At 38.0% G+C, this 23,990-nt stretch overlaps 1 protein-coding gene across 3 annotated transcripts in view; it reads right to left on the bottom strand.

Annotated features, from left to right (window-relative positions):
* LOC103717369 (serine/threonine-protein kinase sid1-like) overlaps window positions 1-23,990 on the bottom strand; it is a 37,876-nt gene extending 13,886 nt beyond the window's left edge. The window contains exons 1-12 of one of the 3 annotated variants that reach the window (XR_003387558.2): window positions 23,631-23,990; window positions 14,646-14,900; window positions 14,432-14,556; window positions 14,257-14,301; window positions 12,914-12,995; window positions 11,072-11,140; window positions 10,702-10,872; window positions 10,544-10,609; window positions 5,309-5,377; window positions 5,078-5,149; window positions 4,871-4,932; window positions 129-410 (exon numbers count right to left, since the gene is read on the bottom strand). Coding sequence is in view for 2 of the 3 variants with exons in the window: in XM_008805723.4 (XP_008803945.1) it covers window positions 129-410; window positions 4,871-4,932; window positions 5,078-5,149; window positions 5,309-5,377; window positions 10,544-10,609; window positions 10,702-10,872; window positions 11,072-11,140; window positions 12,914-12,995; window positions 14,257-14,301; window positions 14,432-14,556; window positions 14,646-14,900; window positions 23,631-23,804 (1,472 nt within the window). In the remaining variant the exon portion in view is untranslated. Of the gene's footprint in view, window positions 1-128; window positions 411-4,870; window positions 4,933-5,077; window positions 5,150-5,308; window positions 5,378-10,543; window positions 10,610-10,701; window positions 10,873-11,071; window positions 11,141-12,913; window positions 12,996-14,256; window positions 14,302-14,431; window positions 14,557-14,645; window positions 14,901-18,230; window positions 18,250-23,630 lie in introns of those variants that run through there. The other 2 variants (XM_008805723.4, XM_008805724.4) reach the window with 2 other exon arrangements.

The following is a 23,990-nucleotide window of genomic DNA, read 5'->3' as shown; positions in this document are numbered from 1 at the left end:
TAAGACAATTTATCCAATCAAACTATTATGAAATAATCCTAAAAATTTAATTAAAATTTTATTTATAGTTTAATTCGAAGTACAACCAGTGATGAATATAAAACTCGAAGAGGATGAGAGAAATGAACCTTTCAGTGGTTCGCCCTTTCTCTGTTGATGAGTTAACATGCACACTAGAAGGCATAAGTGGACCGCTAAAGGTTTGCTGTCTTTTTCCAACTTCACCTTTACGGTAGCTTGGCTCCATCTCCTGCTTTGATGTCGATGGAATTAAATCATTTTTCACTATGCGCTTCTCATATTCATCAACCTTTGCTTTATTGCTAGAATTCACTAAATCCGTTTCAAGAATTTCATCTTTTGTATTTAAGCATCTGGTTTCTGACTCTTGTGCAGGGCAGTTATTTGCTCTGTAAAATGATAAAACAACAATAATTTGATTGCTCTGGAAAAACCAACAAAATTCTTTATGAACAACATGTAAAATTATAGTTTCTTCAAAGTTCAAACTTAGTCAAGACGGCTGATTTAAAAAGCATAATAAACTTACTTTACTATAGCCAATTAGGCAGTGGCACGCAAACTATAAGAAGCAAAATATGTTGTATATTATGGTCCAGTGACACTGTAATACATACCACAGATGGTCTTGACTTGAGTTATGTGTGCAATGCTCTTCCACCAGCCCAAATAAATTTATAGGTAAATGGATTAGACTCATTTTAATCTTAAAAGTCGAATTTTTAGGGTAAGAGTTATAATTCAACATATGATACCTTGCAAATCTAGAGCTGAATATTCCAATTTTTGCCTTTTAGTTAGGATTATACAAATCTAAGATAAAGAGATGCAGGTCTAGATAATAAGCATGGTTTGTTATACCGGACCATACTGCCCAGTACAGGGCATATCGTATCTCACCGAAGGGGTATTGAGAACTGGTATGCCCTCCATACCAAGTATTACTGCCGAATTATGCAACATATTGACACTTGGTATGGGGCATATCGGTTGGGTATCAATATGGGGTCCAGTAACAAAATTGCAAACCTTGATAATAAATAAAACATCTAATAGAAATGAGTGTGCAGAAATACATATCAAGATTAGGGAAGATCTTATCTCACTTGTAAGAGGCAATAAGATCCAATACAGCCCATATTTATAAAGATACTAAAAACATAACAAACAAGTAATGAAACCCAAATATATCTAGCAATAAAAGGAGATAGCACAAATACAAAGGGGTTATGCTTTTAAACATATGGACCCAAAATGAGGAAAGAGACATCATAGATCATACACTCCAGATGGTAGAGCAAAAGAGATGAATATCAAAGCAAACATGGTTCGACAGAGAAGTATCAACTTTAAAAAGGCTATGAGAGATTAATGAAGACTCGAAGCAAGAGATGTAAGCAAATGAGGCTCAAATTTATGGGATTTGGTATCAGAAGAGATTAAAACCAACATCTTGGAAAGCATAAAATTTCCAGATAACGATATGGAAACAAGAAATGAGAGCGAAAGAAGCCAAAGAGCATATGCAAATGTCTTCCATTCTCCTCTTATCAACTAAAACCCATATGGAAGAAACCAAACCGAATTGATTTAGATTGGAAAGGAAGCTGACTCAATAAAAGGAAAAACACATATGGAATGAAAGGGCAAACAAAATGAGCACAGAGCCCTACCTTAATTATTATGGCTGGTTAAGAATAGTCAATAATCAGAAATGCACTTTACAAGTGCTACATATCAACTGAAACAAATTCAGCTCAGATCTTGCTGTCTTGGAGGTTGGATCAATGACTGGAGGCTATTAATGGGAAGCCCTCAAAGGACAAACAAAACTCAGATTATTGTTAGATACCAATAAACTTTCCAACAAAAAATTGACTTGTTTCAGCACTGGCCCAATGAATCTTGCAAGCCTAAATATTAAAATGAAAGAAACATTGATGAGATCTATGACAAGGATGAACTCCCATAGATTCAGTGTTGACATACTTGAGCTGAACCAGCCAGTTAGATCAGAAACTTGACAACCAGTGTCTATGTCTGATTCAGGTTTCCAACCTGGCATATTTCAGTGACCTGGCCAGCTGCCCCCTTTTCCTTCAAAAACATTCCCGCCACAAAATCTCAGAGATTCAGGTTTGAACCCTTGGTCTGCTGTAACTATTAAAACTCTCTCAAGCACTAAGATACAATGCCAACTAGATTATTTTGATGATATAATATACTTATGTAGACATATCTCTTTGCTAATAAATAAATAAAGAGACTGGACCTTATAAAGTCAAGAGCTAGTTTAGGCAACAGCGATGCTTTATTTTGATTTTTCAATAATGAAAAATTTTCCATTTTTAGCAAAAAAAGAAAATAAATTAAAATGCAATTCATTTAAAGAAAAATAAGTTCTACAATGTTCTTTACATCACATCTAATTTTTTCTATAATTATTTTAATTTATTTTAATGTGCCTCTGATCTGACCAATTGACCTGGGGGTTGGACTGGTGAGCAAATGACCTGGCCTGTTTCTGATAATCATGCACATATTACTGGATTTCACAGTGCTACTTAGAAGCCTTGACAAAGGTTTCAAAACAGTGATCCAAAGATTCAGATAATCATGAACACTATGAAAATCAAGGCAAAGAATCAGACATGAAAAATTAAAAGGACTTCTCCTAAATGAGGTGCATCATAATATGGACTGCATGTTTAAAAATTAAAACAATGCATCTATTCTAGCACACAATCCATATATACAACAAACTCAAATGAACAATTATGCTGTACATGTGGGCAAAACCGCTAAACATCTCTTTTGCAATACAAGCACAAGTAGCATATATTCTTGAAACTCAAACAATAGCTATGCTAATCTATAAGGTGGAATCTTTATCCAACCTTCACAGTAAAATTTAGCACATAGATTGATAAAATGTTATCATACTCATTTTACCTCCACATAATTCCATCTCATATTAATATAACGATCCTTCGCTTAGAGGGCTGCAAAGATAAGTGCACTGTGACAATCCTTGCCCATGTTACATTAGAAAACCATAATATGCTAGAGCAACTCAGGCTTAAAAAGGGGACGACTTCTTTTCAATAAAAAGTAGAAAGAACAACTCTATAGAAGGAGAGTCGGAACATCTTAGTCACTGACTAGGACCAATACGGGAGGAAACTGAGATTCAAGGATTTTTGCCAACATCCAGATGTAGCTCTGCCGGAAGGGTTCGACAATACCGAAGTTTAGTAAATACAATGGGGTCGGCGACCCATATTTATCTTAATAATCTACCTAGTTCTCAATCAGTTAGCAGCTGGACCTACATATTAAACATTAAATATGCCTCCAAGGCCAGCAGAACCATCCCAAACCGCCCGATTCGAGGTGTACCGAGCTGTACCAGCAACGAACCGAGATATTTTGGCTTCAAATCGAGAAACCAACGAAGGAGGGGGAGAGGGAGAAGGAAAGAGAGGAAAAGAGAGAGAAGGGGGGAGGGAGGGAGAGGGAGAGGGAGAGGGAAGAAGAGAGGAGGGTGGCCAACGGTCGGTGGAGGCTGGCAGAGGGCCACGAAGGGCCAGGGAGGGGTGCGGAAGGGCGGAAGAGGGGCTCCATCCTATGGTGAAACAGGAGTCTCGGAAGAGGCCCCTTTTTTATTTTGACTTATTTATGGAGGGTTTTTTATTTTGAAAAAATTAAGTAAAGTCGGCAAAGGGGTTGCCAACTTCATATAAATAATTCAAATTAAAAAAGGGGGCCCCCCTCTAGGATCCCCATTTCGAACGAAACAAGAGAACTGAAGGGCAAAGCCCCTCCTCTGCCCCTCTGCGGCCCTTTGCTGGCCGTCCGCCACCCTTCCCTCCCTCCCTTCCTCTCTCCCATTCTCCCTCTCCCCCACCCTCTCTACCATGTCGGGCCGCGTTCCGCTAGCCTTCTCCCTCTCTCTCCCTCCCCCCCCCTCTTTTTTCATCTCTCCCGTTCTCCTTCTCCCCTGTCCTCTTTGTTGTGTCGGTACGGGCCCGGCGTGGAGCGGCACAAGGGCATACCACACCATCCACCATGCAACTAGTATAAGCCTCAGTACCAGCACAGCGATCCTTGTGTATCTCCACAGATTTACATAGAAATATCTATGAACTAAGAGTGTCACCATTTAAGGCTTTTCTCAAGTTTGAATCAAATTCTTCTAGACGCTTTGACCTTTGACAATCATGTCACTATACTTACATTGGCACTTGCGAAGATTCTGACACTTTAAGCAAGTTTAGAAAAGACTGGATATGTTTCTCTCTCAAAATCTAATTGTCATAACCACGAATCTACAATTTTGGAAAGCTGCAGCAACTGAAAACAAGCAGTCCCAAACATTTCTCGCTTGACAAAACTGTATGATAGAAATGATAACTACTGTTTTGTTTAGGTGCCTGATTGACCGGCATAGATCCTAGTTGATCCAAAGGTAAAACAATTTTTGCTTTGTAAGACAGTGCCAGTACAGAACGTTAGAATTCATTTTTCACTAAGTATTTTTAGAATATCAGCCTAGATACTTAACTAGAAGCATACAATTATAACCATGTTTCACAGAGAATTCAAACACAAGCATGCGAACCCAGATATGTGATTGTTACTTGGGAGAAACAAAGATTTTAATTAAACAGGAGCAAGAAAAAAACATGTGAGAGAATTTTTCATGTATGAACTCTGAAGCAACCTGTGATCCCACCAATCCAATAGACTTTAGATATGATATGTTTCTTCAAGAAACCAAAATCATAATCCAAGAAGCAATTTAGATACCAGGGTCGGGAATTAAATATAGGACCACAGGATGACTCACCTACAAATGACTTCATCAGTAAATACTGACTTCCCCAGATTAGATGTGGAAGTAGATGGAACCTGCCAATGACAGTGAAGTGTTTACAAGTGAATTTTCTGGAAGGACAAGAGGAAACAGAGTTCACCTAAAAGAGATAAAAATATTAATAATATGCTGAATACAGTATGCAAGATATAACCTAAAGTTGAAATTGGCAACGCAAACCTTATTGTTAACAAACAGTCTCATGCTCTCGTCATCTTCCTTCATTTCCGGAAAGTCCTCATCATCTTGAATCTATAAAAGAATTCCAGAAAATGAATGACAGTCCTAAGAAACAAAGAGAAGTAGCAATTTGGGAAAAAAGGAACCTAAAGAAGAAATAAATTTCAAAATGAATTGACTAATGGAAGTAGATGTTCTGGCATTTAAAAAGGAAACAGGTTACGGTGATACCAGTGATGCTTGGGCCTTCAAATCTTCAATATCAAAGTTCCATGCACTAACACCTCTTTGATACTCACTCTGTTAAAGGATCAAGTAGTACATTAGAAAATAAAATGATAAAACTATAAGCATGGCTGGATTGACTCTTCTCTATATCCGGAATTAAAATATAAAATCATCCTTTCTGTTTCTTTTGATAGTTATCATCCATGTGATCTTATACAGTATGTGTGTGCACGTGTGCGTCCACATATGTTTGTGTGCATTCAAATTATATTACTCCTTATTGAACCAGGAGATCTTTTCAGTTCTTTAATATTCACACATTTTACTCTTTCAGCAATAATCAGATGAACAGCTACCAAAAGCCATCAGCAACGAACTTAAAATTGTTTGCCTATCATGAGCAATGTTCTAATACTTGCAAGACAAAAGACAGCTCAAGTGCATGTGATTCCAGATTTAAGTACATCATAAGCAGAAGTTTAAGTTAAGAAATGATAATTTTTTCCATGTGCTGCTGGTGCCAATTTATAATTTAAAGGCATGATGGGGAGTCATCTCCTCTGAATACCTTGAAGCTTAAGGATGGATATGCGTGGTTCACCGTACCAGGCATACCGCCCTATACCGGTACCAAATTGAGACTTGGTACAAGGGCATATCCAGTCTTGGGATGCCAAAGCGACCCCAATATCAGGTGTACCAACACTATACCAGCATGGTGTCATCAAGGGATCTAGTATTGAGACAGCAAAAATTGGATATTAGCACATATGCTTTTTGAGAAGTAGAATGGGTGGAAGCCCAGTTGACACCAGGTGAGGGTAGGACTCAAATCCTAGTCAGTGGTACCAAACTCAACGACTTTACCAACTGCACTAGTTCGCACCTTTATTAGCACCTGAACTTTGAAGATATTATAATTCATCTTGCAAATTTTGTTGCCATTTGACTTTGTCATCATGTTCACCCTCATGGATTTTAAGTTCCAGCCAGCATGACACTACACAATACTTGCAGTGCCAGCGCCTTACCAGCATGTAAAATTGGCAAAGTAAAGTCAGCATGACAGTACTTGCATGTGGCAATGTCAGTGCATGCCAAGTGTAACAAGAAATGTCATGAACTAGACTCCGAGGCGCACATCACGCGACCAGAGCCAGGCATCAGCACCGACATGCAGTTGCACTCACTTACTGGTGGCAAGCCACACCACTTCCTACCTACCTTCTATTATCAAGCCAGAATGCAATTAGTTACCCAATTGCTATACATGAAGTTTTTCTGGCTACAAAAATGTTCATAGCACCAGGGTAACATCACACTGACCATCACATCAACTCCCTACTTTTGGAAAGAGTATAGGCGCTAAGAGGCCATTTTGTGCCCGCCAATTGGATGTCACCTAGAGCCAAGGATCATTGAACCGGTACCGAATGCCGTACCGGTCGGCGCCTGATATGGTTCGGACTAAACCGAACCGGTTGGTCGTGCCTATTCACGCATTGGCACGCCCTAAATTTTTTTTAGAGGGGGAGGGGAGGAGTTCTCTCTCTTTTCGTACTTTTTCTATAAATTTAAGTCTAATTTGATTTTTTTTTGATGTTTTCTTGATGTTTTTCTGATGTTTCTAATGTTTCTATGATTCCAGTTTAAGCTAAATAATGTATCTTATTGCTTTAAAATGATATAAATCATAAAATGAACAACAAAAAATATCTTCAAATCAAGATACAATCAATTACATACTTTTAAAGTCCAACAAACATACATAATGATATCTAAAATCGGGTCGAGTGGCGATGCCTCTCGTAGATATCCGTATCATCAGTATAATCAGAAGGCACATCAACCCACCCCTCTATCCAAGCAGCGACGTAGTCTTGTATGTTCATCCCATAAGGAACGCGTGTTGGATTATAAATACTCTCAGATCTCTCGCTAAAGCTCTGGCTCTGAGAGGTATCTTCTGGCTGATAATACGGCAGTAGAGAAACCCATCCGAATATGCTAGCAACAAAATCCGACCCGTGAGGTGCTTCGGGCTGCGTAGGATAGTAGCCATCAGAAGATGCCTCAGACGCACCATATACATATCGGTATCAGTATGGATTATAGGCTGCTTGTGGCTGCAGATAATAGGATCCAGTATAAGACTTGAAACCTAATACGTCTATGGATTCGACTCTATGTGCGAAGTCATCTGCAGCTGCATCATGTCCTTCTGAATGACCTTGAAGAGCTCGTCTCCTATATGCAATCGTATCCTCACGGGCTCTGCCAAATCGTCTACTATGGTTCCGATCCTGTGTAATATGCATAAACTGGGACTCACCAGTGTATCGAAAACCAACCTGCGGTTGTCTCATAAATAGTGGCCTCCTGTCCTCCACTCCCTTCATGGCCAACAGATCCATGACCACCAGAACTATCATCGATGCTGCTCCAAGACTTCTCGACACTCTCCATTGGGGTTGCAGGTGCCTTTTGTTTTTCGTTTTTGGTCTACTGGGCAATTACCTTCTTACCCTTCATGCCTCTCTGTCTGGTTATGTCGCCTTTCTGACTGAGTTGACCGGATAGCATAGTAGCCTCATCCGAGCATCTCTCAATTATGTCTTTGAAAGGATGCCTCGGACAAGGAGTCATGTGGTGACTGACTTTTCTACGGTTATGGCTGATTAGTTGCAGGAATGCGTAAAATTATGCAATACGTATTACTAATTTTTTATAATTTTGATATTAATTATATATTTTAAACTATTTTTATATTTAAAATAATTTTTAAATAATAATATTTTAAAAAATTAATTTCAGCTCAAACCCATTTAGAACCCAATAATGGATACTATATATATTTTTCTAGGCCCTCGGGCATGCATAAAAGGTTACTTATTTCTCAATTTTTTTTCAAATTTAGGCCTAAGCTACTGTGCGCATGATCGCATCAAAACTTGAATGAATGGACACCAAATTTTTTATATAGAGTAGCCTGCATGCCTCTAAATACATTTCTGATTTTATTTTTTAAAAATTTTATTTTTTAAAAAATATCTTTTTTAATCCGAAAATATATTTATAATTTTAAAAAATTATATATAATCCAAAAATTAAAAAATTTTATGTCAGCATATACATCGTCCATAGATCTACAACATATAAAAAAATCAAGCCCAAATCAAAAAATTTGGCATGATCTTATCTTATTTTGCAATTATTAAGCTTTTTTTTAAGGTCCCCACAAAAAAGAAAAAGAAAGATAGAAAAAAGGAAGCACACCTTATTTAGCATTGACTCTTCCTTCTGATAGCCTAAATCAGTGTTGTTTGTAATTTTTTTGGAAAGAGAAAATCGGTACCTGATCTTTGGGAAATGGAAAGGCCTTCTTCGGCCTTCCTCTTCAGTGGTGTTCGGCTTTTAATGCTGATGCCACGCCATAGCGGGCCGCTGGCCCCCAACTCAGATCGGTTCGCACCGAGTCCGAGTCGAACTGGATGGAACCATCCGGTTCCGGGCGGTATTATTGAAGTTTCGGCCCCTAGGAGGCCGGAACCATTTTTCTATAGCGAACCGACCTGATCTATGACCGGGTCGACTCGGTTCGGCCTGAACTGGGCGATACGGTCTGGTTCGACCTGAACCGAATGGTATGGCCTAGTTCGACGATCCTTGCTTAGAGGAACCTTTGGTATCTTGACTGAGTTTAGGCCAAGATTTAGCATCCTCCCTGCATACTATATACTATGTTCGGTAGTGGGTTTTTTCTATTTTCTTTCCCTCTTTGTGAGGTTTATACGCAAGGTCAAGCTATATCTTTATCCATACTTACAGTTACCCATTTTCAAGGACCAATCAAGACAATAAATTGCATGTTCTGATGAGGTGAAAGAAATAGCAAGATGTTCTACATCAATGCTCCAAGACAAGATCCATAATCTTGGTACCGGGTACCGCACTGCTATATTACCAATTTGGTACAGTACAGTATGCACCCCATATTAGGACAAAATTTTGACCTTTTTTCTCACTTATTATCACAGTACTGTTAGAAATCGGGCAATGCAAGTCAATATAGTATGGTACGACTCATATACCAAACCGAACCTCGGTACTGTACCGATAGCTTTCTAATAAAATACATTATGGGTTTGTACGACAGACCTTGCTCCAAGAGGTTGGAAGTCTCCTTTTTTTCTCTTTCTTATGGCTGTACAGGGTAAGGCATCAACTTAACAAGCTAGCATGCTCATTGTTGAGCTTGTTTTGCTTTTGCCAATATCCTTACCTAGACAAAAAGAAAGGACTAAACGAAGAACTGAAGCACCATGTCCATGCTTTTGGAGTTCCCAATTGCACACTCCACCCCTCATCTCCAGTGTCAGTTGGATGGCAATGGAGGCACAAGGAGCTATAGGGCTTGGTTTTATGTGCTGCTGCTCTGTCAGTGTGATATCTCCAACATGGATGAGAAGGGATATCACAAGTTTAGGAGTGAAGGAAGAGAGAGGGAATTAAGGGAAGCTGCCCATCTGCAATCCTAAATTTTTCTAATATTAAAACACATTCATGAGGTGATATTTGATTACCCAAATATCTTGGGACTGCGAGGTAGATGGCATATAAACATGCCTCATAACCTCAATCTCCTAAGCCTGCGACCTGTTTGCAAATTTCACAAAGAAAGGTAGATGGCATATAAACATGCCTGAAGCTTGGGAAAGCAAACATAACTAAACTTGGTAATTTGTCCTGTTGTTGGAAAGGTTTGGGCCCCTGCACTGCTCTAGAGTGGACCTTAGCCAGGCTTTGGCCTGAGGGTTTTGTTATTTCAGCAGCCGGTGCCTGTGGGTTGCCACCCTAAACAGCTCCACGCTGCATGGGGCAAGGCTGTGACAAATAGGACCCTTTTATCTATGTTCTTTTTGCCTCTTTCACCATGGGGAAAACCAAAACATTCTGCATTTATAGGTATCTTTTCACCTGATATACTTTTCAATTTTTCATTATAGAGCATTGACCTCTCACAAGTTAGTTTTTAGAAAGAAAACATAAAACATAAACTCTTTCTAAACAGAAGTGAATTACCTACTCATCTATTGTTAATGAAGGCTTTGCATTATAGGAATATTAAACAAGAGAAAACTAGCCACAGTATACAAAAGAATTCACTGAAAGAAGAAATATCCTGATTCATTATCAACGTTTTTGCTATCATTATTAACATGTGCAAATATGACCAACCTGCGATAATTTTTCTTGTTCAGCCGAAGGCATTTTCTTAAGAGCAAGTTGTGCAGCATCTTTAAGCTGCACAGAAGCAGAAATTATGTTACCATGCCAGTTTCACATAATAACAACTAAGACACAGTAAACTTAGACTGCATCCATAAAGTGACTACCTGGAGTGCCTTCACACGGTCCCCAAGTGGCGGCAAGTCAGCAAAAATGGTTTTCACTGACAACTCTGGAGGCTTAGCATGTCTGAAGAATGAATGTTTTAACAACTTTTCTGCTGTTGGCCTCTTTGTTTGATCTTTCACCAAGCACATTGCAACCATTTCTTTAAAAGACTGATTACAACTGAAAATCCTTTATTAGAATAGTAATTTATCTAGATTGCTTATACAGTAAAACAAAATGCCCATGGCATGCCAACATTTTCATCGACAACTTATTGATTGCACTTAAAGATAGTTTGAAGCTGATTAATGATGTGATAGATGTGAATATCCTCCACAAATATGTATTAGCCAAAAAGACATGTAATACCTTAGAAAACCTCTTATCACGATCATAGTCAAGTCCAGGAGGCGCATTTTGGAGGGTCATCAAAAGAACCTACACTTAGGTGGAACAATATCAAATGTCAGAGCTTCAGGTATTGCCGTTAACTAGTATCATTAAGTCTTTGACTTATAAACTTATGCACCCACTTGTAACCAACATGTAAACCATGGCAGATAGACTGCAACATAATCATGAAGCTTCCACTTTAATCCAAAATTAGACATGCATTTAAAAGACTTGTGACTATGAATGGGAGAGCTATAAACTATGGAACAAGGAATCATGTTTTTATCAAATAGACTTCACATGATCTCCATTACAGGATTCACCCACACACAAGCCCTCGAGTTGCTTAGACATTATTCAGTAAGAAGCAATTGACTTAATTCACAGCATTAATGGAACAAAGACTTCCACATATGTAGAGAACTATAAGCTATGGGAATTAGAAAAAATGCGTTCATATCGAAGCATTGACCTGATTTATGCTATGGAATTCACATAATATAGGTGCTCAGTACTTTATTCACAAATTGTTCAATGTGAAGCAGTTAAGACACTAAAACTTATTAATGGAAATCACATAGTATAGGTGCCTGCTATTCATTGTTCGATACTTCAATGTGAATTAAGACAGCCAAGCTTATTAATGGAAATTACCCAAGTTTATCTGGAACTTTTCTGGGGAGCTAAATTGTAGTCATGATGCCAACTAATTCACCACATTCTTCACAAATTGAGCTTTCAGACATTTAATGTATGGATTTTTTTTTTCTTGTTTTCTTTTTTTCTCTGAGTTGAGCCACCTGTCAGGGAACAAAATGATCTGTTTATCTTATTGTTTTCAAGAAGATGCTCGATAGGAAACATGTGAGAATTTTTTCTTGTAAATGTCAATGCATGCTGGTTTTAGCCATCATGCAAAATTAACACCTCAAAAATATTGATGCGTGTGAATATAGAGCATCAGTGTATATTGAGCACATCTTGAGTATCATCTCGGAGCACATGCTAGTTTTAAACATTGGTACCTAATGGCTTCATACTTCAAGTAGACTAGTAGTGTTGGGAGGACCTACGCAAGCATGCGTTTAGTCCCATATGGGTTATGTGCTAAGAAGATCTTGGGTACCCATAAGGGCTTAGGAATCCAAATAATATCTTCCCGCTAGCCTTTTTCTATGAGATCCTGATTGTTACAGATGGTATCAGAGTGGACCCGGGCTATGGCCCATGTAGACTAGAAGACACTGTAGAACAAGCCCATTTAGGGCTGACCATGGACTGATCATGATCTTTGTGATTGGATTTGGTTGGGTTTGGACCCTTAGCCTAACAAAAATGCCAAGACTTAAATGGAGGAGTAATGCAAGGAACCATGTAGGTATGTGTTTAGTACCATACCGGTTATGTGCTGGGAAGATCCTTGGGTATTTATACAGGGCAAAGAACTCAAATAATACCTTCTGACTAACCTTTTTAGGTGAGGTCATGAATTGTTACAAGTGTTAAAACTCCTTATATAATCTTTTTTCTAGAATAATATTTATTTCCAAGGAGCAGTCAAGGATCAAGTTAAAGAGCCTTTGCTCATCTATGCTTCCTTACTTATCACAAAATGACAAAAATAGCCAAAAGAAATAATGGTTTATAATGTGCAGAAATGTTCATAAGAAGACCCCTCAACCACAAGAAATTTTGTGATAGCCGTAAATGTCTTTAGAGAAACTATCATCAAAATTAATTGCTAGTCAGAACAAAGGGAATTGTAAGTGACTTGTATAGTTTCAATACAATATTTAGCTGATTATTCGAACAGCATACCTTCATTGGAGGATATTTTGAAAATGGAGCATGTCCATGCGCCAACTCTAGTGCAGTTATTCCCAATGACCATATGTCAGCTCTGGAAATACCCGATGCATTAGCAACTGCAATCTTAAACATTTATATATTTGTTCTTCTGAGAATATAGTAACCTCTATTTATAAGTTTCAAAATCACAAAGTCAATATCCGTTTCTCATAGCATTAGAGCAATATAGTAGGCAAAACCACAAAAATAGAATAAATTGCCATAACTCAGAAAAGGTTCAATCAGAAACAAGGTGAGGACTTTAACAGAAAAGGCATGTTCCAGCTACCTTTCTATACTAAAGCTTAAAGGACCAGAAGCCAAGCTTTGATGAACTAATACAAAAAAGCATGTAAGATAAAGGCAATACAGTAGGTAATTTTATGGAGTGTGAACGCTAAACTGGGAAGCACGAAAAAAAAAAGAAGCAATCTGTAGTATATAGAAGCATATGAATGTTAACTGTATCTGCAGAAGCATTTCACTTAGAAACATTTGAGAACATCACTATAAGCATTTTCCCATCAAAACAGAACCAGATAATGACAAAACTTACTTAAAAGAGCCCCTTGAAAAAAAAAGGTTCACCAAATTCCTACAGCCAGTTGTCAACCTGACCATCAACCAACTAGAAACTAGTGCCTGATATTTGGTCAAGGAAATTTGAGCAGGAGTTAAGCCTGCAATGGACTCTTGAAAGGCAATTGGTGGACTGGAGGACCGACCTTATTGGTCAACCAGCTTAAGCTCATACTGCTGGAGAAGGAACATGCAAAAATCCTCTAGATTTGGAAAGAGCTTGTACAAGGATCAAAAAAGAGATAAGATTTCATATAAAATTTTGCATTATCTTTAAGGTACAAAAATCAACCAAAAGCAAAAGGGAAATACAATCCCAAACTCCTTGGAAACACAACCATAAAGATAAAAATGTAAGACAGAGGAATTAATAACTAAAGGGGTACAGGAGTATACATAATAACAGAACCTTGATGTCCTGAATTTTGCACATTTGCTAAAAGAAGCTCTTTGTTTAGATATCAATCAAGCTCTTTGTTATCTGCTTATAATCATCATAAGGATTACTAATTATAACCACATAAGGAAATGAACCCTTTCTGAAGCATAACTCTGCTCCTTTTGTTCAATTAAACAAGGGGTGCAGATCTCCATAGATTGCTGATGAATAAGTTTCTTTCATCTTAGAAGGAAGAAGTATTTAGCACTGAATAAAGTCACCATTTCGGCAGGGTCAATTATTGTTTTTGGATTAAGCATCTGAATTAGGTTCTTAGAAAGATGATAGTACTCACTTGAAATCATATCCACTTCCTGGCTGCAAGACCTCTGGAGCCATCCTATAGAAACAAAGCTTATTGAAGAATTAAGCCATGAAAAAATTTAGATGATCTAGAAAACTTAATAGCACTATGTTGTAAAAATGACTTTACAGAGAGAATAAAGTTGACAAGAGATCTTGTATCTCACCAGCAAGGAGTTCCTACGAAAGTATTTCTTGAACGTTGCCTATCACCCTTATCAAACATGCAAGCTGAAACACCGAAGTCCCCAAGCTTAACCACCCCTGAAGTATCAAGAAGGATATTTCCAGCCTGCGGTGAGAAGTCGGTGCTGAGTGAAACATTTGAAAATATAATACAGCAAAAAAAAACCATGTGCCCTCTTCTCTAGATAAACTAACCTTGACATCACGATGTATATGCCCATGTCTATGAAGGTACTCCAAAGCCTTGAGTGTTTCTTTAAGAATAGACGCGATAACATGCTCTTCAAATCCATCTGGATATGCTATCTTCATTAGGTGCAAACATGAACCTTCCGCCATAAATGGCATGACCACCCAAAGGCAATGGCCAACAACAAATGAGCAATAGGCCCTTATGACATTTGGGTGGTCTATTAAACTCATTGTTTGGGCTTCCCGCCGTATGTCATCCTGCGTAGCATGCCTTTTTTATCATGACCATTTCAATAATAAAAAATATAATAGATATAAAATTATAAATGATCATAAATGCCCTTCCCATCCCTCCTCTTCATTCTTATTTTGGCATGATTTCATGACATGTCACAGATAAAAGGATGATCTGTGTATTGAAAAAGAAATCATGCATAATTTTTTAATTAAAAATATATTTCTGATTTAAAAATAATGTTAATAAATAATACTCAAAATTAACAAAAAATGGTAGCATGTTTGGGGGCATGCATGTTACTTGCTGTCATTTATTTGGCAGTAATTTTTTAGAATTCAGGCATGGTTTTGGGTACTTGGATCTAAGCCTAGATTCAAATAAGCTTCAAGAATAAATAGTGAATAAGGCATACACGTGGACCGAAAATATATATATATAAATATATATATATAGTATCCTTGGTCAGGTTCTCTACTATTCAAAATTAAAACTATTTTTTTACTTTTTATAGTTAAATATTTTTAATTAAAAAATAATGAATATACTTAAAATAAAAACTATTAAATCAGTATCCTGTATAGATAATTTAGGGGTTCGTTTGGTCGAGGTATGTCAGATTACGAGGTAATCTGACGATCCCTAGAAATCATTTATCTAGGTAAATGATTGTGGGGGAAAATAAATTTTATCACCTTTGGTTAGTCAAAAAAATTACTATGGCAAATGGCATCGGAAAAGGATTACTATGTTTGGTTAGAGGTAATCTTATATGGAAATATTGCCGAATTTCCAACAATACACTTAAATAACAATTCAAGTAATAACATTTTCTTCAGTCAATTTGTTAGCCATTTATGGCCCACTTACATAAACACTGTCAATATAGCTATTTCGGATATTAAAATATATTTACAAGACTTAATATTAGAAAATATATTTTTTATAAATAAATTTTAGTATATTTTGGTATATAAACAAATTTATTAATTAATAATAAATTCTATGTTATATTTATTTATAATTAATATAAATTTTTTACTTATTTATTAAAAGTAATATTTATTAACAAATATACTAATATATTAAATATATTATTATTTATAAACATTATTAATCAATATATTAGTATATTTTATAACATATTAATACGATATTAATGTAATATACATTAATATAATTAATATTAATTATATAATATAATTAATATTTAATACAATATTAATATAATATAAGTGAGGGCATTTCCGTCAAGAAATGATATTTTCAAATTACCCCCACTCAGTAGTCTAGCATGGAAAAACGAATATGATCCCTTGGTGCTATTTGTTTTACCTTCTTTCTCAGAAAAATAGACATAAGACCTATTATTTACTTTACTACCTCTCTCATCCACTTTTCGTACCAAACACGGTAATCTGACATGGGGTTCATTTTTCTATGCCATATTACCCCTAACCAAAGGGGCCCTAGAAGTCTTTTCTAAAGTAATTCAATTATTTTTTGCATTACAATATAAATTATCAAATTTTAAGAGTTTAATAATTCAAAAAATTATTAACTCAACTAAAAATCATGAAGAATATGGCAAACTGTGTTGATAATTAGGACATTTTCTAGGATATGCATAGTTTTTACATTATTTTTTAAATTACCACATATATTAAATGAAACCAAATTATAAATGTCACTATTACATCTAAAATATATAATGTTTTTATTTTTTTTAAGTGAAGATTGACTTTATGCAATTCGTGGTAACAAGTGAGGTGGTTTATAGTATATGGTCGTCAAACTTGCAAAAATGAATTTAAGATGGAAGAAGGATAAGGATAACATTAACTAAGAGCATGTGTAATGCTCGAGTCTGCACTATTGGAGGTGCAAATGGTACAATGCAAAGTGAAGTGGGAGTGAGTTGACAAGATTGAAGCAGCATTTGATTAGTGGCCACCTCGATCAAGGAGATCCTTCAATCCCTCTCTTTTCCCGTTGAATTGAACTTCCGCATACAAGAAATGTCCACTAAATATTCGACAATTGATGAAGCAATTTTATGATTTTACAGAAGGCAAGAAAAAAACGCAAAGAAACATGTAGATATTGATTATTGGGTAATTGAGCCACTATCACATCACCCTAAAGATCCGAAAAATTATGAGGCATCGGATCCAAATAACATGGAGGAAGATTAGATTCAGGCTACCAACTGGGACATTTCGAATAATCAATGACAGAGGGAGGTTGCCAGGCACATGACATAATTTGGGCCCTCATAATACAAGGAGATTCTGATTCCAAGTCCACCAGGATAGATTCAGGCTATAGGAGGCGCTAGTCAATGAGAGAAGTTGTCGGTAAGGGTGATGGCCAAATAGCATCTACATTTGAGGCTTTTACCAACAAGAAAGGAAACAAGCCCAGAAACATATCAGCAGAGGCTACCATTCATAACTTAAATCCACATGCCTTCCTAGCAAAGGCTCAAAGCAGCTGAGAATTGATCTATGCTCATCAAGAATAAGAGAAAGGATATGTAGAGAACTTTGTTTCTTGGCTCCACTACAACCACATTCTTGCAAATGCCGCAAGCAACACCTATTAACTCCATCTAAAAAGCCAATCAGGCTGCTGATCCACCTAAACCTAAGGATATCTACAGTGAGTTGCTTAATAACAACAAGGGAGAGGTGGAGAGATGGATAGCATTCTATCAGAACAAGTGAAACACTTATAAGCCATTAATGAATGATGGTTGGACGATGTCCAACAGACGAAGCATCACAACTTTTTAACATATTATGACAATTGACAAGAATACATTCTTTCATAAGTCAATTGATGCTTGACAATATGCACACGCCAGTATACCGTGGAGCATGATGGCGCAAGTCATTGATCAGATAAGGGAGCAGCATGTCATGCAGGTGGGTTACCGATAATGAACCACAATGGTCATCAAAAATATTCTAACAATTAGAAGATCACACATTTTTTTGATTACATGTCACCCACTGCATAAATCTGATTTTGATGCACGTATGCAAGATACTTCGGGTGAAGAAGGTGATCAAGACAACTCAGACCATCAATAAATTCATACAACACCACATAGGTGTTGGTTCTGATGAGAAAGCAGACCGGGATGAGATACTGAAGCCAGCCATCCCCCATTCTGCCACCCACTGTAATGCACTTAATAGCTTCATTGAGAAGCTTGCACCAGATGTTCATAAATATAGACCAAGAGAATAGATATGCCCGTACAGGCACAGAAGGGAGCCATGTGAAGAGGTTAGTAATAAGCAAGCATATTTTAAAGCATGCTAAGAGAGTAAACAAGGTACTCGCACCTCTATAGCAAGTGCTTAGCGCAGATGATGGTGAGAGGTACTCCTAGATGGGCTTCTTGTATCCTATGATTATGATTGCTGCAATCGAGATCAGGCAAGCAGATATAAAGCATGCTGATGAGCATTTTGATAAGAGAGATGGGATTGCAAAATGGGCAAGAAGTAGCATCCAGCAGGTAATCCAAGTAAATCCTCAAAGCACGTTTATTCTTATAAAATACGATAGTCCAATCCTTTGTTTGTTAATTAAATCAATTGCATGCCTTGGCGGCCTACTACCTAAATCTAAGGTTCCACTATAGTGTTCCAGGAATAGACTTGGATGAGGAACTGCTGACTGCCTTGCGCAAGATGGACCTAACCTTGCTATCGTTATTAGATGCCTAGAGGAGATAAGTTACATTTACTAGAAATAATACTTTGTCAAATAAGTAGAGATATTATGCCACAAGTGTGTCTCATAGCCTAAAGTTTTTAGGGAGGGCCCATAGTTTTGGTGAGAAGACAACTTTGGCAAGGAAAGATAATATGAATCTAGGTATTGTTAGATGCCAATTTTAATAATGTTTTATGCTAAAGGGTGCCCAATATGAAATTTACGTAACTGCTTTCACAATTGAATGGTGGTTCCCTTTTGGGCTGTCATCCAAAAATATCAAGAGATTAACAATCTAGATTCTCTCATGGACAATCTTCTCCGGTGGCTGCAAGCACAACTGGTCAACCTTCACCTTAATGTGCAGCAAAAAGAGAAACCACTTGACAAAGAAGAGACTGAATGACTTAGTATGCATAAACTAAAATCTATGGCTTGGATTGAAGTGCATCAATACAGAGGTGGAGCTGAAATTTAATAGCTCACTCTACAATGACTTTGTAATACGATGAAGATGATCCCATGATTAATTGGTTTATGGGCTTTAGCAATAGCCAGAGCTTAATGAACCAGGGTTACCTCATCAACCAACTAGCATTATAACAAAAGGAAGTTGGGGTGAATGTAGAGCAATAGATAAAGTGCACATGCCACATTCACAATTAGCTGATGCCCGACAAGAGAAGAAACAAAAAGGTCAAAAGGGAGCCCATCGGGATCCCAAGGCTATGTTTGAGACCTCCAATTAGAGATATCACTTGGAGATGCTAAGGAGAGGTCACCATGGCACCAAGTCTACTCAGAAAGGTAGGGTCAGTCAAGGTTGTGGGCCTGGTCGAGCCACCTAGCAGATTCAATCAGGCAGAAGCGGCTAAGAAAAGAAAGTTATTCATCAATATAGCAAAAAGAAAAAGAAACTGATGCTAATGGCAGTCCGAGTAATGATGCATCTGATGGCCAGGGAGGTAGTTGTGGTCATGTTGAGGGTTTATAAGACTTTTGAAGTCACATAGACTAAGTCCATTCACCAGCGAGCCTCGTTTCACTTGTGCCATGCAAGATACAGACCACAACACAATGTAAATCCCATTAGGATATGATAACATACATCGAACGAGCCTTTTGAGGTAGTTCAAGATTCAGTACTATTGCAACTAATGATATAGCAAGAAGCAAGATCCGTCGAACCAGTATCGAAACCCATGCCAGTCGGCTACCAATTCGGTACAGGATGAATGGGCAGTTCCCTCCGGTTTAATAGACCATGAAGCCATTTAAAAAGATAGAGGGTGAACTGGTTCAAATTAGTGCGAACTGCTCCGTTCGCACCAATTCCGCTCCGAATCGGTGAGGGATTTCCAAATTTTGGACCGAATCAACTCAATTTTCCACCGGTTCGGTTCAGTACGGGGTGAACCAGGCAATTCGGCCCGGTTCAACTAGCAAGAGGAGTAGGAACTCTAGACGTCTTCGAATTCTAATCATATACCAAACTATTCTGCACAACTAGCATGCAATCTATATGTATCCTTCATCAGAGACGTCATATTTGAGTAGCTACTACCCTCCATAGCTTTGGACAACTAAATGTTAGATTTCGCTGCATGACCTTCCCTCGGGTGAAATAGCCATTCCAATATCAAAGGATCAATATCAGGCGACTATGTAAGAGACCCTTGCAAATTATCATATGCATGGGTGGGCAAAATATCTAGGTGGAGTCAAATCCATGGCCCCAACTATGAACAAGATCCCGACGTTTACAAGCAATATAGATACTCCACAAGAGATTAGATGTCGGTATGTATTATACAATTTAAATCTATTTGATATATATATTTTCAAGCTAAAAATAATGCATGCCTATTTTTATTTATAATAATTGCATCCTTCAAGCAATCATATGGTATTCAAGATTAATATGATAAAAAAGAACATTAAAACAACCTTAAAATCACATTTCCAAGATGCTCGAACCTTAAAATAACCGTAACCAAAAAATAAAAAATAGTGAATCTATCAAGGTCCGCCGTACCGGTACCGGTCGGTATACCGATGGTGGCCCGGACCGGTACGAAACCGATCCCGTACTGGTCCGTACCGGCGGCATACCGGTCCCGTACCGGTCCATACCGGTCCTTCAATAATAAACTACCGGTACCGGATTCCACGCTGATCCGGTACCGGTCCCAGTTCGGACCGGTACGGCAGACCATGGAATCTATACTATATCGATATGCTTCTACATATCAAGCGTTGGTACCAAGGTCCGCCGTACCGGTACCGGTCGGCGTACCGGTGGCCGGCCGGACCGGTACGGTACCAGTCCGGCCGGTACGCGGTGGTTTCAAAAACCACAACGCGCGGCGCTGTGGTTCTAAAAAAAAAAAAATCGTACCGGTGCGAACCGGCCGGTTCGCACCGGTACGAGGCCGGTACCGGCCGGTACGGGCCGGTTCGCACCGATACGAGGTCGGTACCGGCCGGTACGCCCCCGTACCGGCCGGTTCGGATAAAAAACCGGAAAATACCGGTTTTTTATCCGTTCCGGTACCGGCCCGTACCGGCCGGTACGGCATTCCATGGTTGGTACTGTATGATATCGTACTGATCCGTTATCAAACAGGCACGGTATCCCGTACCGAGATTGCAAATTTTAATTATAAATGCATATATATCCAATATATATTATTATTGAAGATCGGTCTTAATAATTCAGCTCTAGGACAACTAATAACCATGTAATTGATGCTTTTCTTGCAAGCACATGCAATTTTGACCAGGAACTCTTATTGTCCTTACTTAGGGATCCATGTTCTGAAGCAAGTGTCAAAAACAATTTAGCATATTGACGGTTAACATATTTTTTTCTTTTTATGCTTCTTCACCAAAGAAATATAAATTTGACCAAAGCATAATAGCTATTCCCCTCAAATAATGACTTTATATGCAAGATTTAATTTTTCTATTTAAATCATTGGCATGTCAAAATTCAAAAAACATGCAGCCAAACCTCTAAAACATAACAATTGGCATTAACTTCTCTGAATATATACCCTTCTGTAATCTGAAAGAAATGCCATCTAGGTCATAAGGTCAAATAGTTCCAATAACAAAACCAAAAGAATTGACATTTGAACTCATTCCATTTTGCAATATTACCACAATATGGCATCCATTGTTTACTTCAGTACACTTTAGCAATATTGATCTAGTTGTGAAGTTACATGGGCTCCCATACTTATTCTTTTCATTGATTACAGTATCGTTGTCTTATTCAACCTAGCATCAAGCAGTGTCAAATGTTGTGTGTACCATGCTTTAGGATGTAAGATCACATAATGGAACTGCACGTTATGCAGTCACTTAATGTGAAGCTGTTATTAATGCATATCACTCTAGTAGATTGCCAAAATGACTCATGCAACAAAAATAACAGCTTGACTACCTATGTTCCTCAAGTAACTGTGGCATGGTATCACACTCAAAATGACTGACCCAGGCAGTAAACCAAAATATTGCTGATGCTAGCACAGCTCAAACAGATAAGCAGCATACTAAACAAGAGAACAAAAATAACCATATGCCCCAACTATTTAGGTCCATGTTACTAACATCAGATACTGATCAAACACTTCTTGAAGTATCTTAAAAACCTATACAAACAAAGTCTTCATGATCATTTGGTAACTTACAGATATGTACTACGTTAAACTGCATTGTGCCCGTCATGTGATTCAGTTATGGAATATTATATATCTTTTTTGGAACGAAGCAATTATATGCGCTTAATAATATTATTGTTTTATAGCATGAATGAATACAGTAGGATACGGCAACATCAAATTTTCAAGAAAATAATCACTGAGAATCAAAGCAGATATTGAAGTTCCTCAAACACTTTTTCGAGGCATCCAATGAATTCTAACTTTACCATTTAAAGTCTACCAAGCATGATGACTTCTTATACAACAAATTATAAGAAAGATAGGAGACACTCCTAGAGAAACTTTAGCTAAAGTAGTGAGATCAGATTTACACGATGGACCTAGATAAGAACTGGCCATAAAGCAAGATCTTTATAGTGTGATATTTAAATTTATTACAATGGAATCATAAACCTACAATTCAGGCTTGAGAGCCTTATGCACAAAGGAGAGAAAGAAATGAAACAGAAAGAACAGTACCGAGGAGGGGTAGAAATTTGCAGCCTGAGTCAGCAGCAAGATTATCCTTATTTAGAATTGATAAGATTGCACTATTCAGGTTCTACCTTAGCTGCCAATATCAGGAGCAAGTATGGATGCAGATTCGAGTGCTTGGGAAACGAGTGCAGATTCGAGCATCTCAGGAGTTTGTTAACTGCGAATATCTCGCAGCAATCTAACAGCACCATTACATATTAACCTGAATTAGTATTGATTTACAAAATGAATACTTATTCTTCCTGTTTCTATACAGATAAGCACTGTTGAAGCATGCAAAGAAGCGTGAACCAGTAAAACTTCAAATCCATTCAAAAACAGCACTAAGGCCCACAAAATAGAAAGAAGGAAGCAGAATTGCATCAACAATTATGCAATTCAAGGTCATATCACGATTAGATGGAGTCACAAAATCACAATCAAAGGTCAACATGAAGCAAAATCAGAGAGCCAATCCAGATAACATCCATCGAAATAATGGGAGACGATCCCGATTGCCCTATTCATCAGCAGAAGACCAACCACCAAGAAATATGAAATCTTGGTAAGCAAAACGGCAAGAACGACATCTGAACAAGAAAGATGAAATCTTGCAAGCAAAGCCGCAAGAACGCCATCTGAACAACTCAAATTCCTCAACCCGTACCATCCAAACCAAGAACCCGCCCTCCGTCTCCCGATCTAAGCAACTCCAACCGCTACCCTCACCAATCCCAAATAACAAAACAACAACCATAACCAGCAAAAGAAGAGTCCAAAACCCTAGGAATCATAACAACAGCAACCAAAGTCTAAAAGACAAGGGATAGAGAGACCCACGAGATTACTGTTGCAGCGGTCGAGATCTAGGCACTTGACGGCGACGATCTCGTTGTACGGTATATAGATCGCCTTATAAACCGTCGCGCTCGCGCCGTACCCAACCTCCTCAAGGAGCTTATAATCCGCCGGCGACACCGAGTAGCTCTTCTTCACGCTTCCATTCTTTCCCATCTCCCCTTCCTCCGGCCGCCGCCAGAACCGGAATCCTCGAAATCCCCCCGCCGGAGACCTCGCTTCCGCCCTCCCGTCGGCCTCCTTTCGATGTCGCGAGTGCCGTTGACCGCCGTCACTTACGGTGGGGGAGAGAACTTCGGAGACGGAAAGGGGCAAAAAAAAAAAAAGAAGAAATAGAAAGAA

The sequence above is a fragment of the Phoenix dactylifera genome, chromosome 2 (assembly GCF_009389715.1).
Source record: "Phoenix dactylifera cultivar Barhee BC4 chromosome 2, palm_55x_up_171113_PBpolish2nd_filt_p, whole genome shotgun sequence".
In the NCBI taxonomy this organism is placed as follows: domain Eukaryota; kingdom Viridiplantae; phylum Streptophyta; class Magnoliopsida; order Arecales; family Arecaceae; genus Phoenix; species Phoenix dactylifera.
Note: the sequence above shows the minus strand (reverse complement) of the source record. Positions and strands in the feature narration are given on the sequence as shown.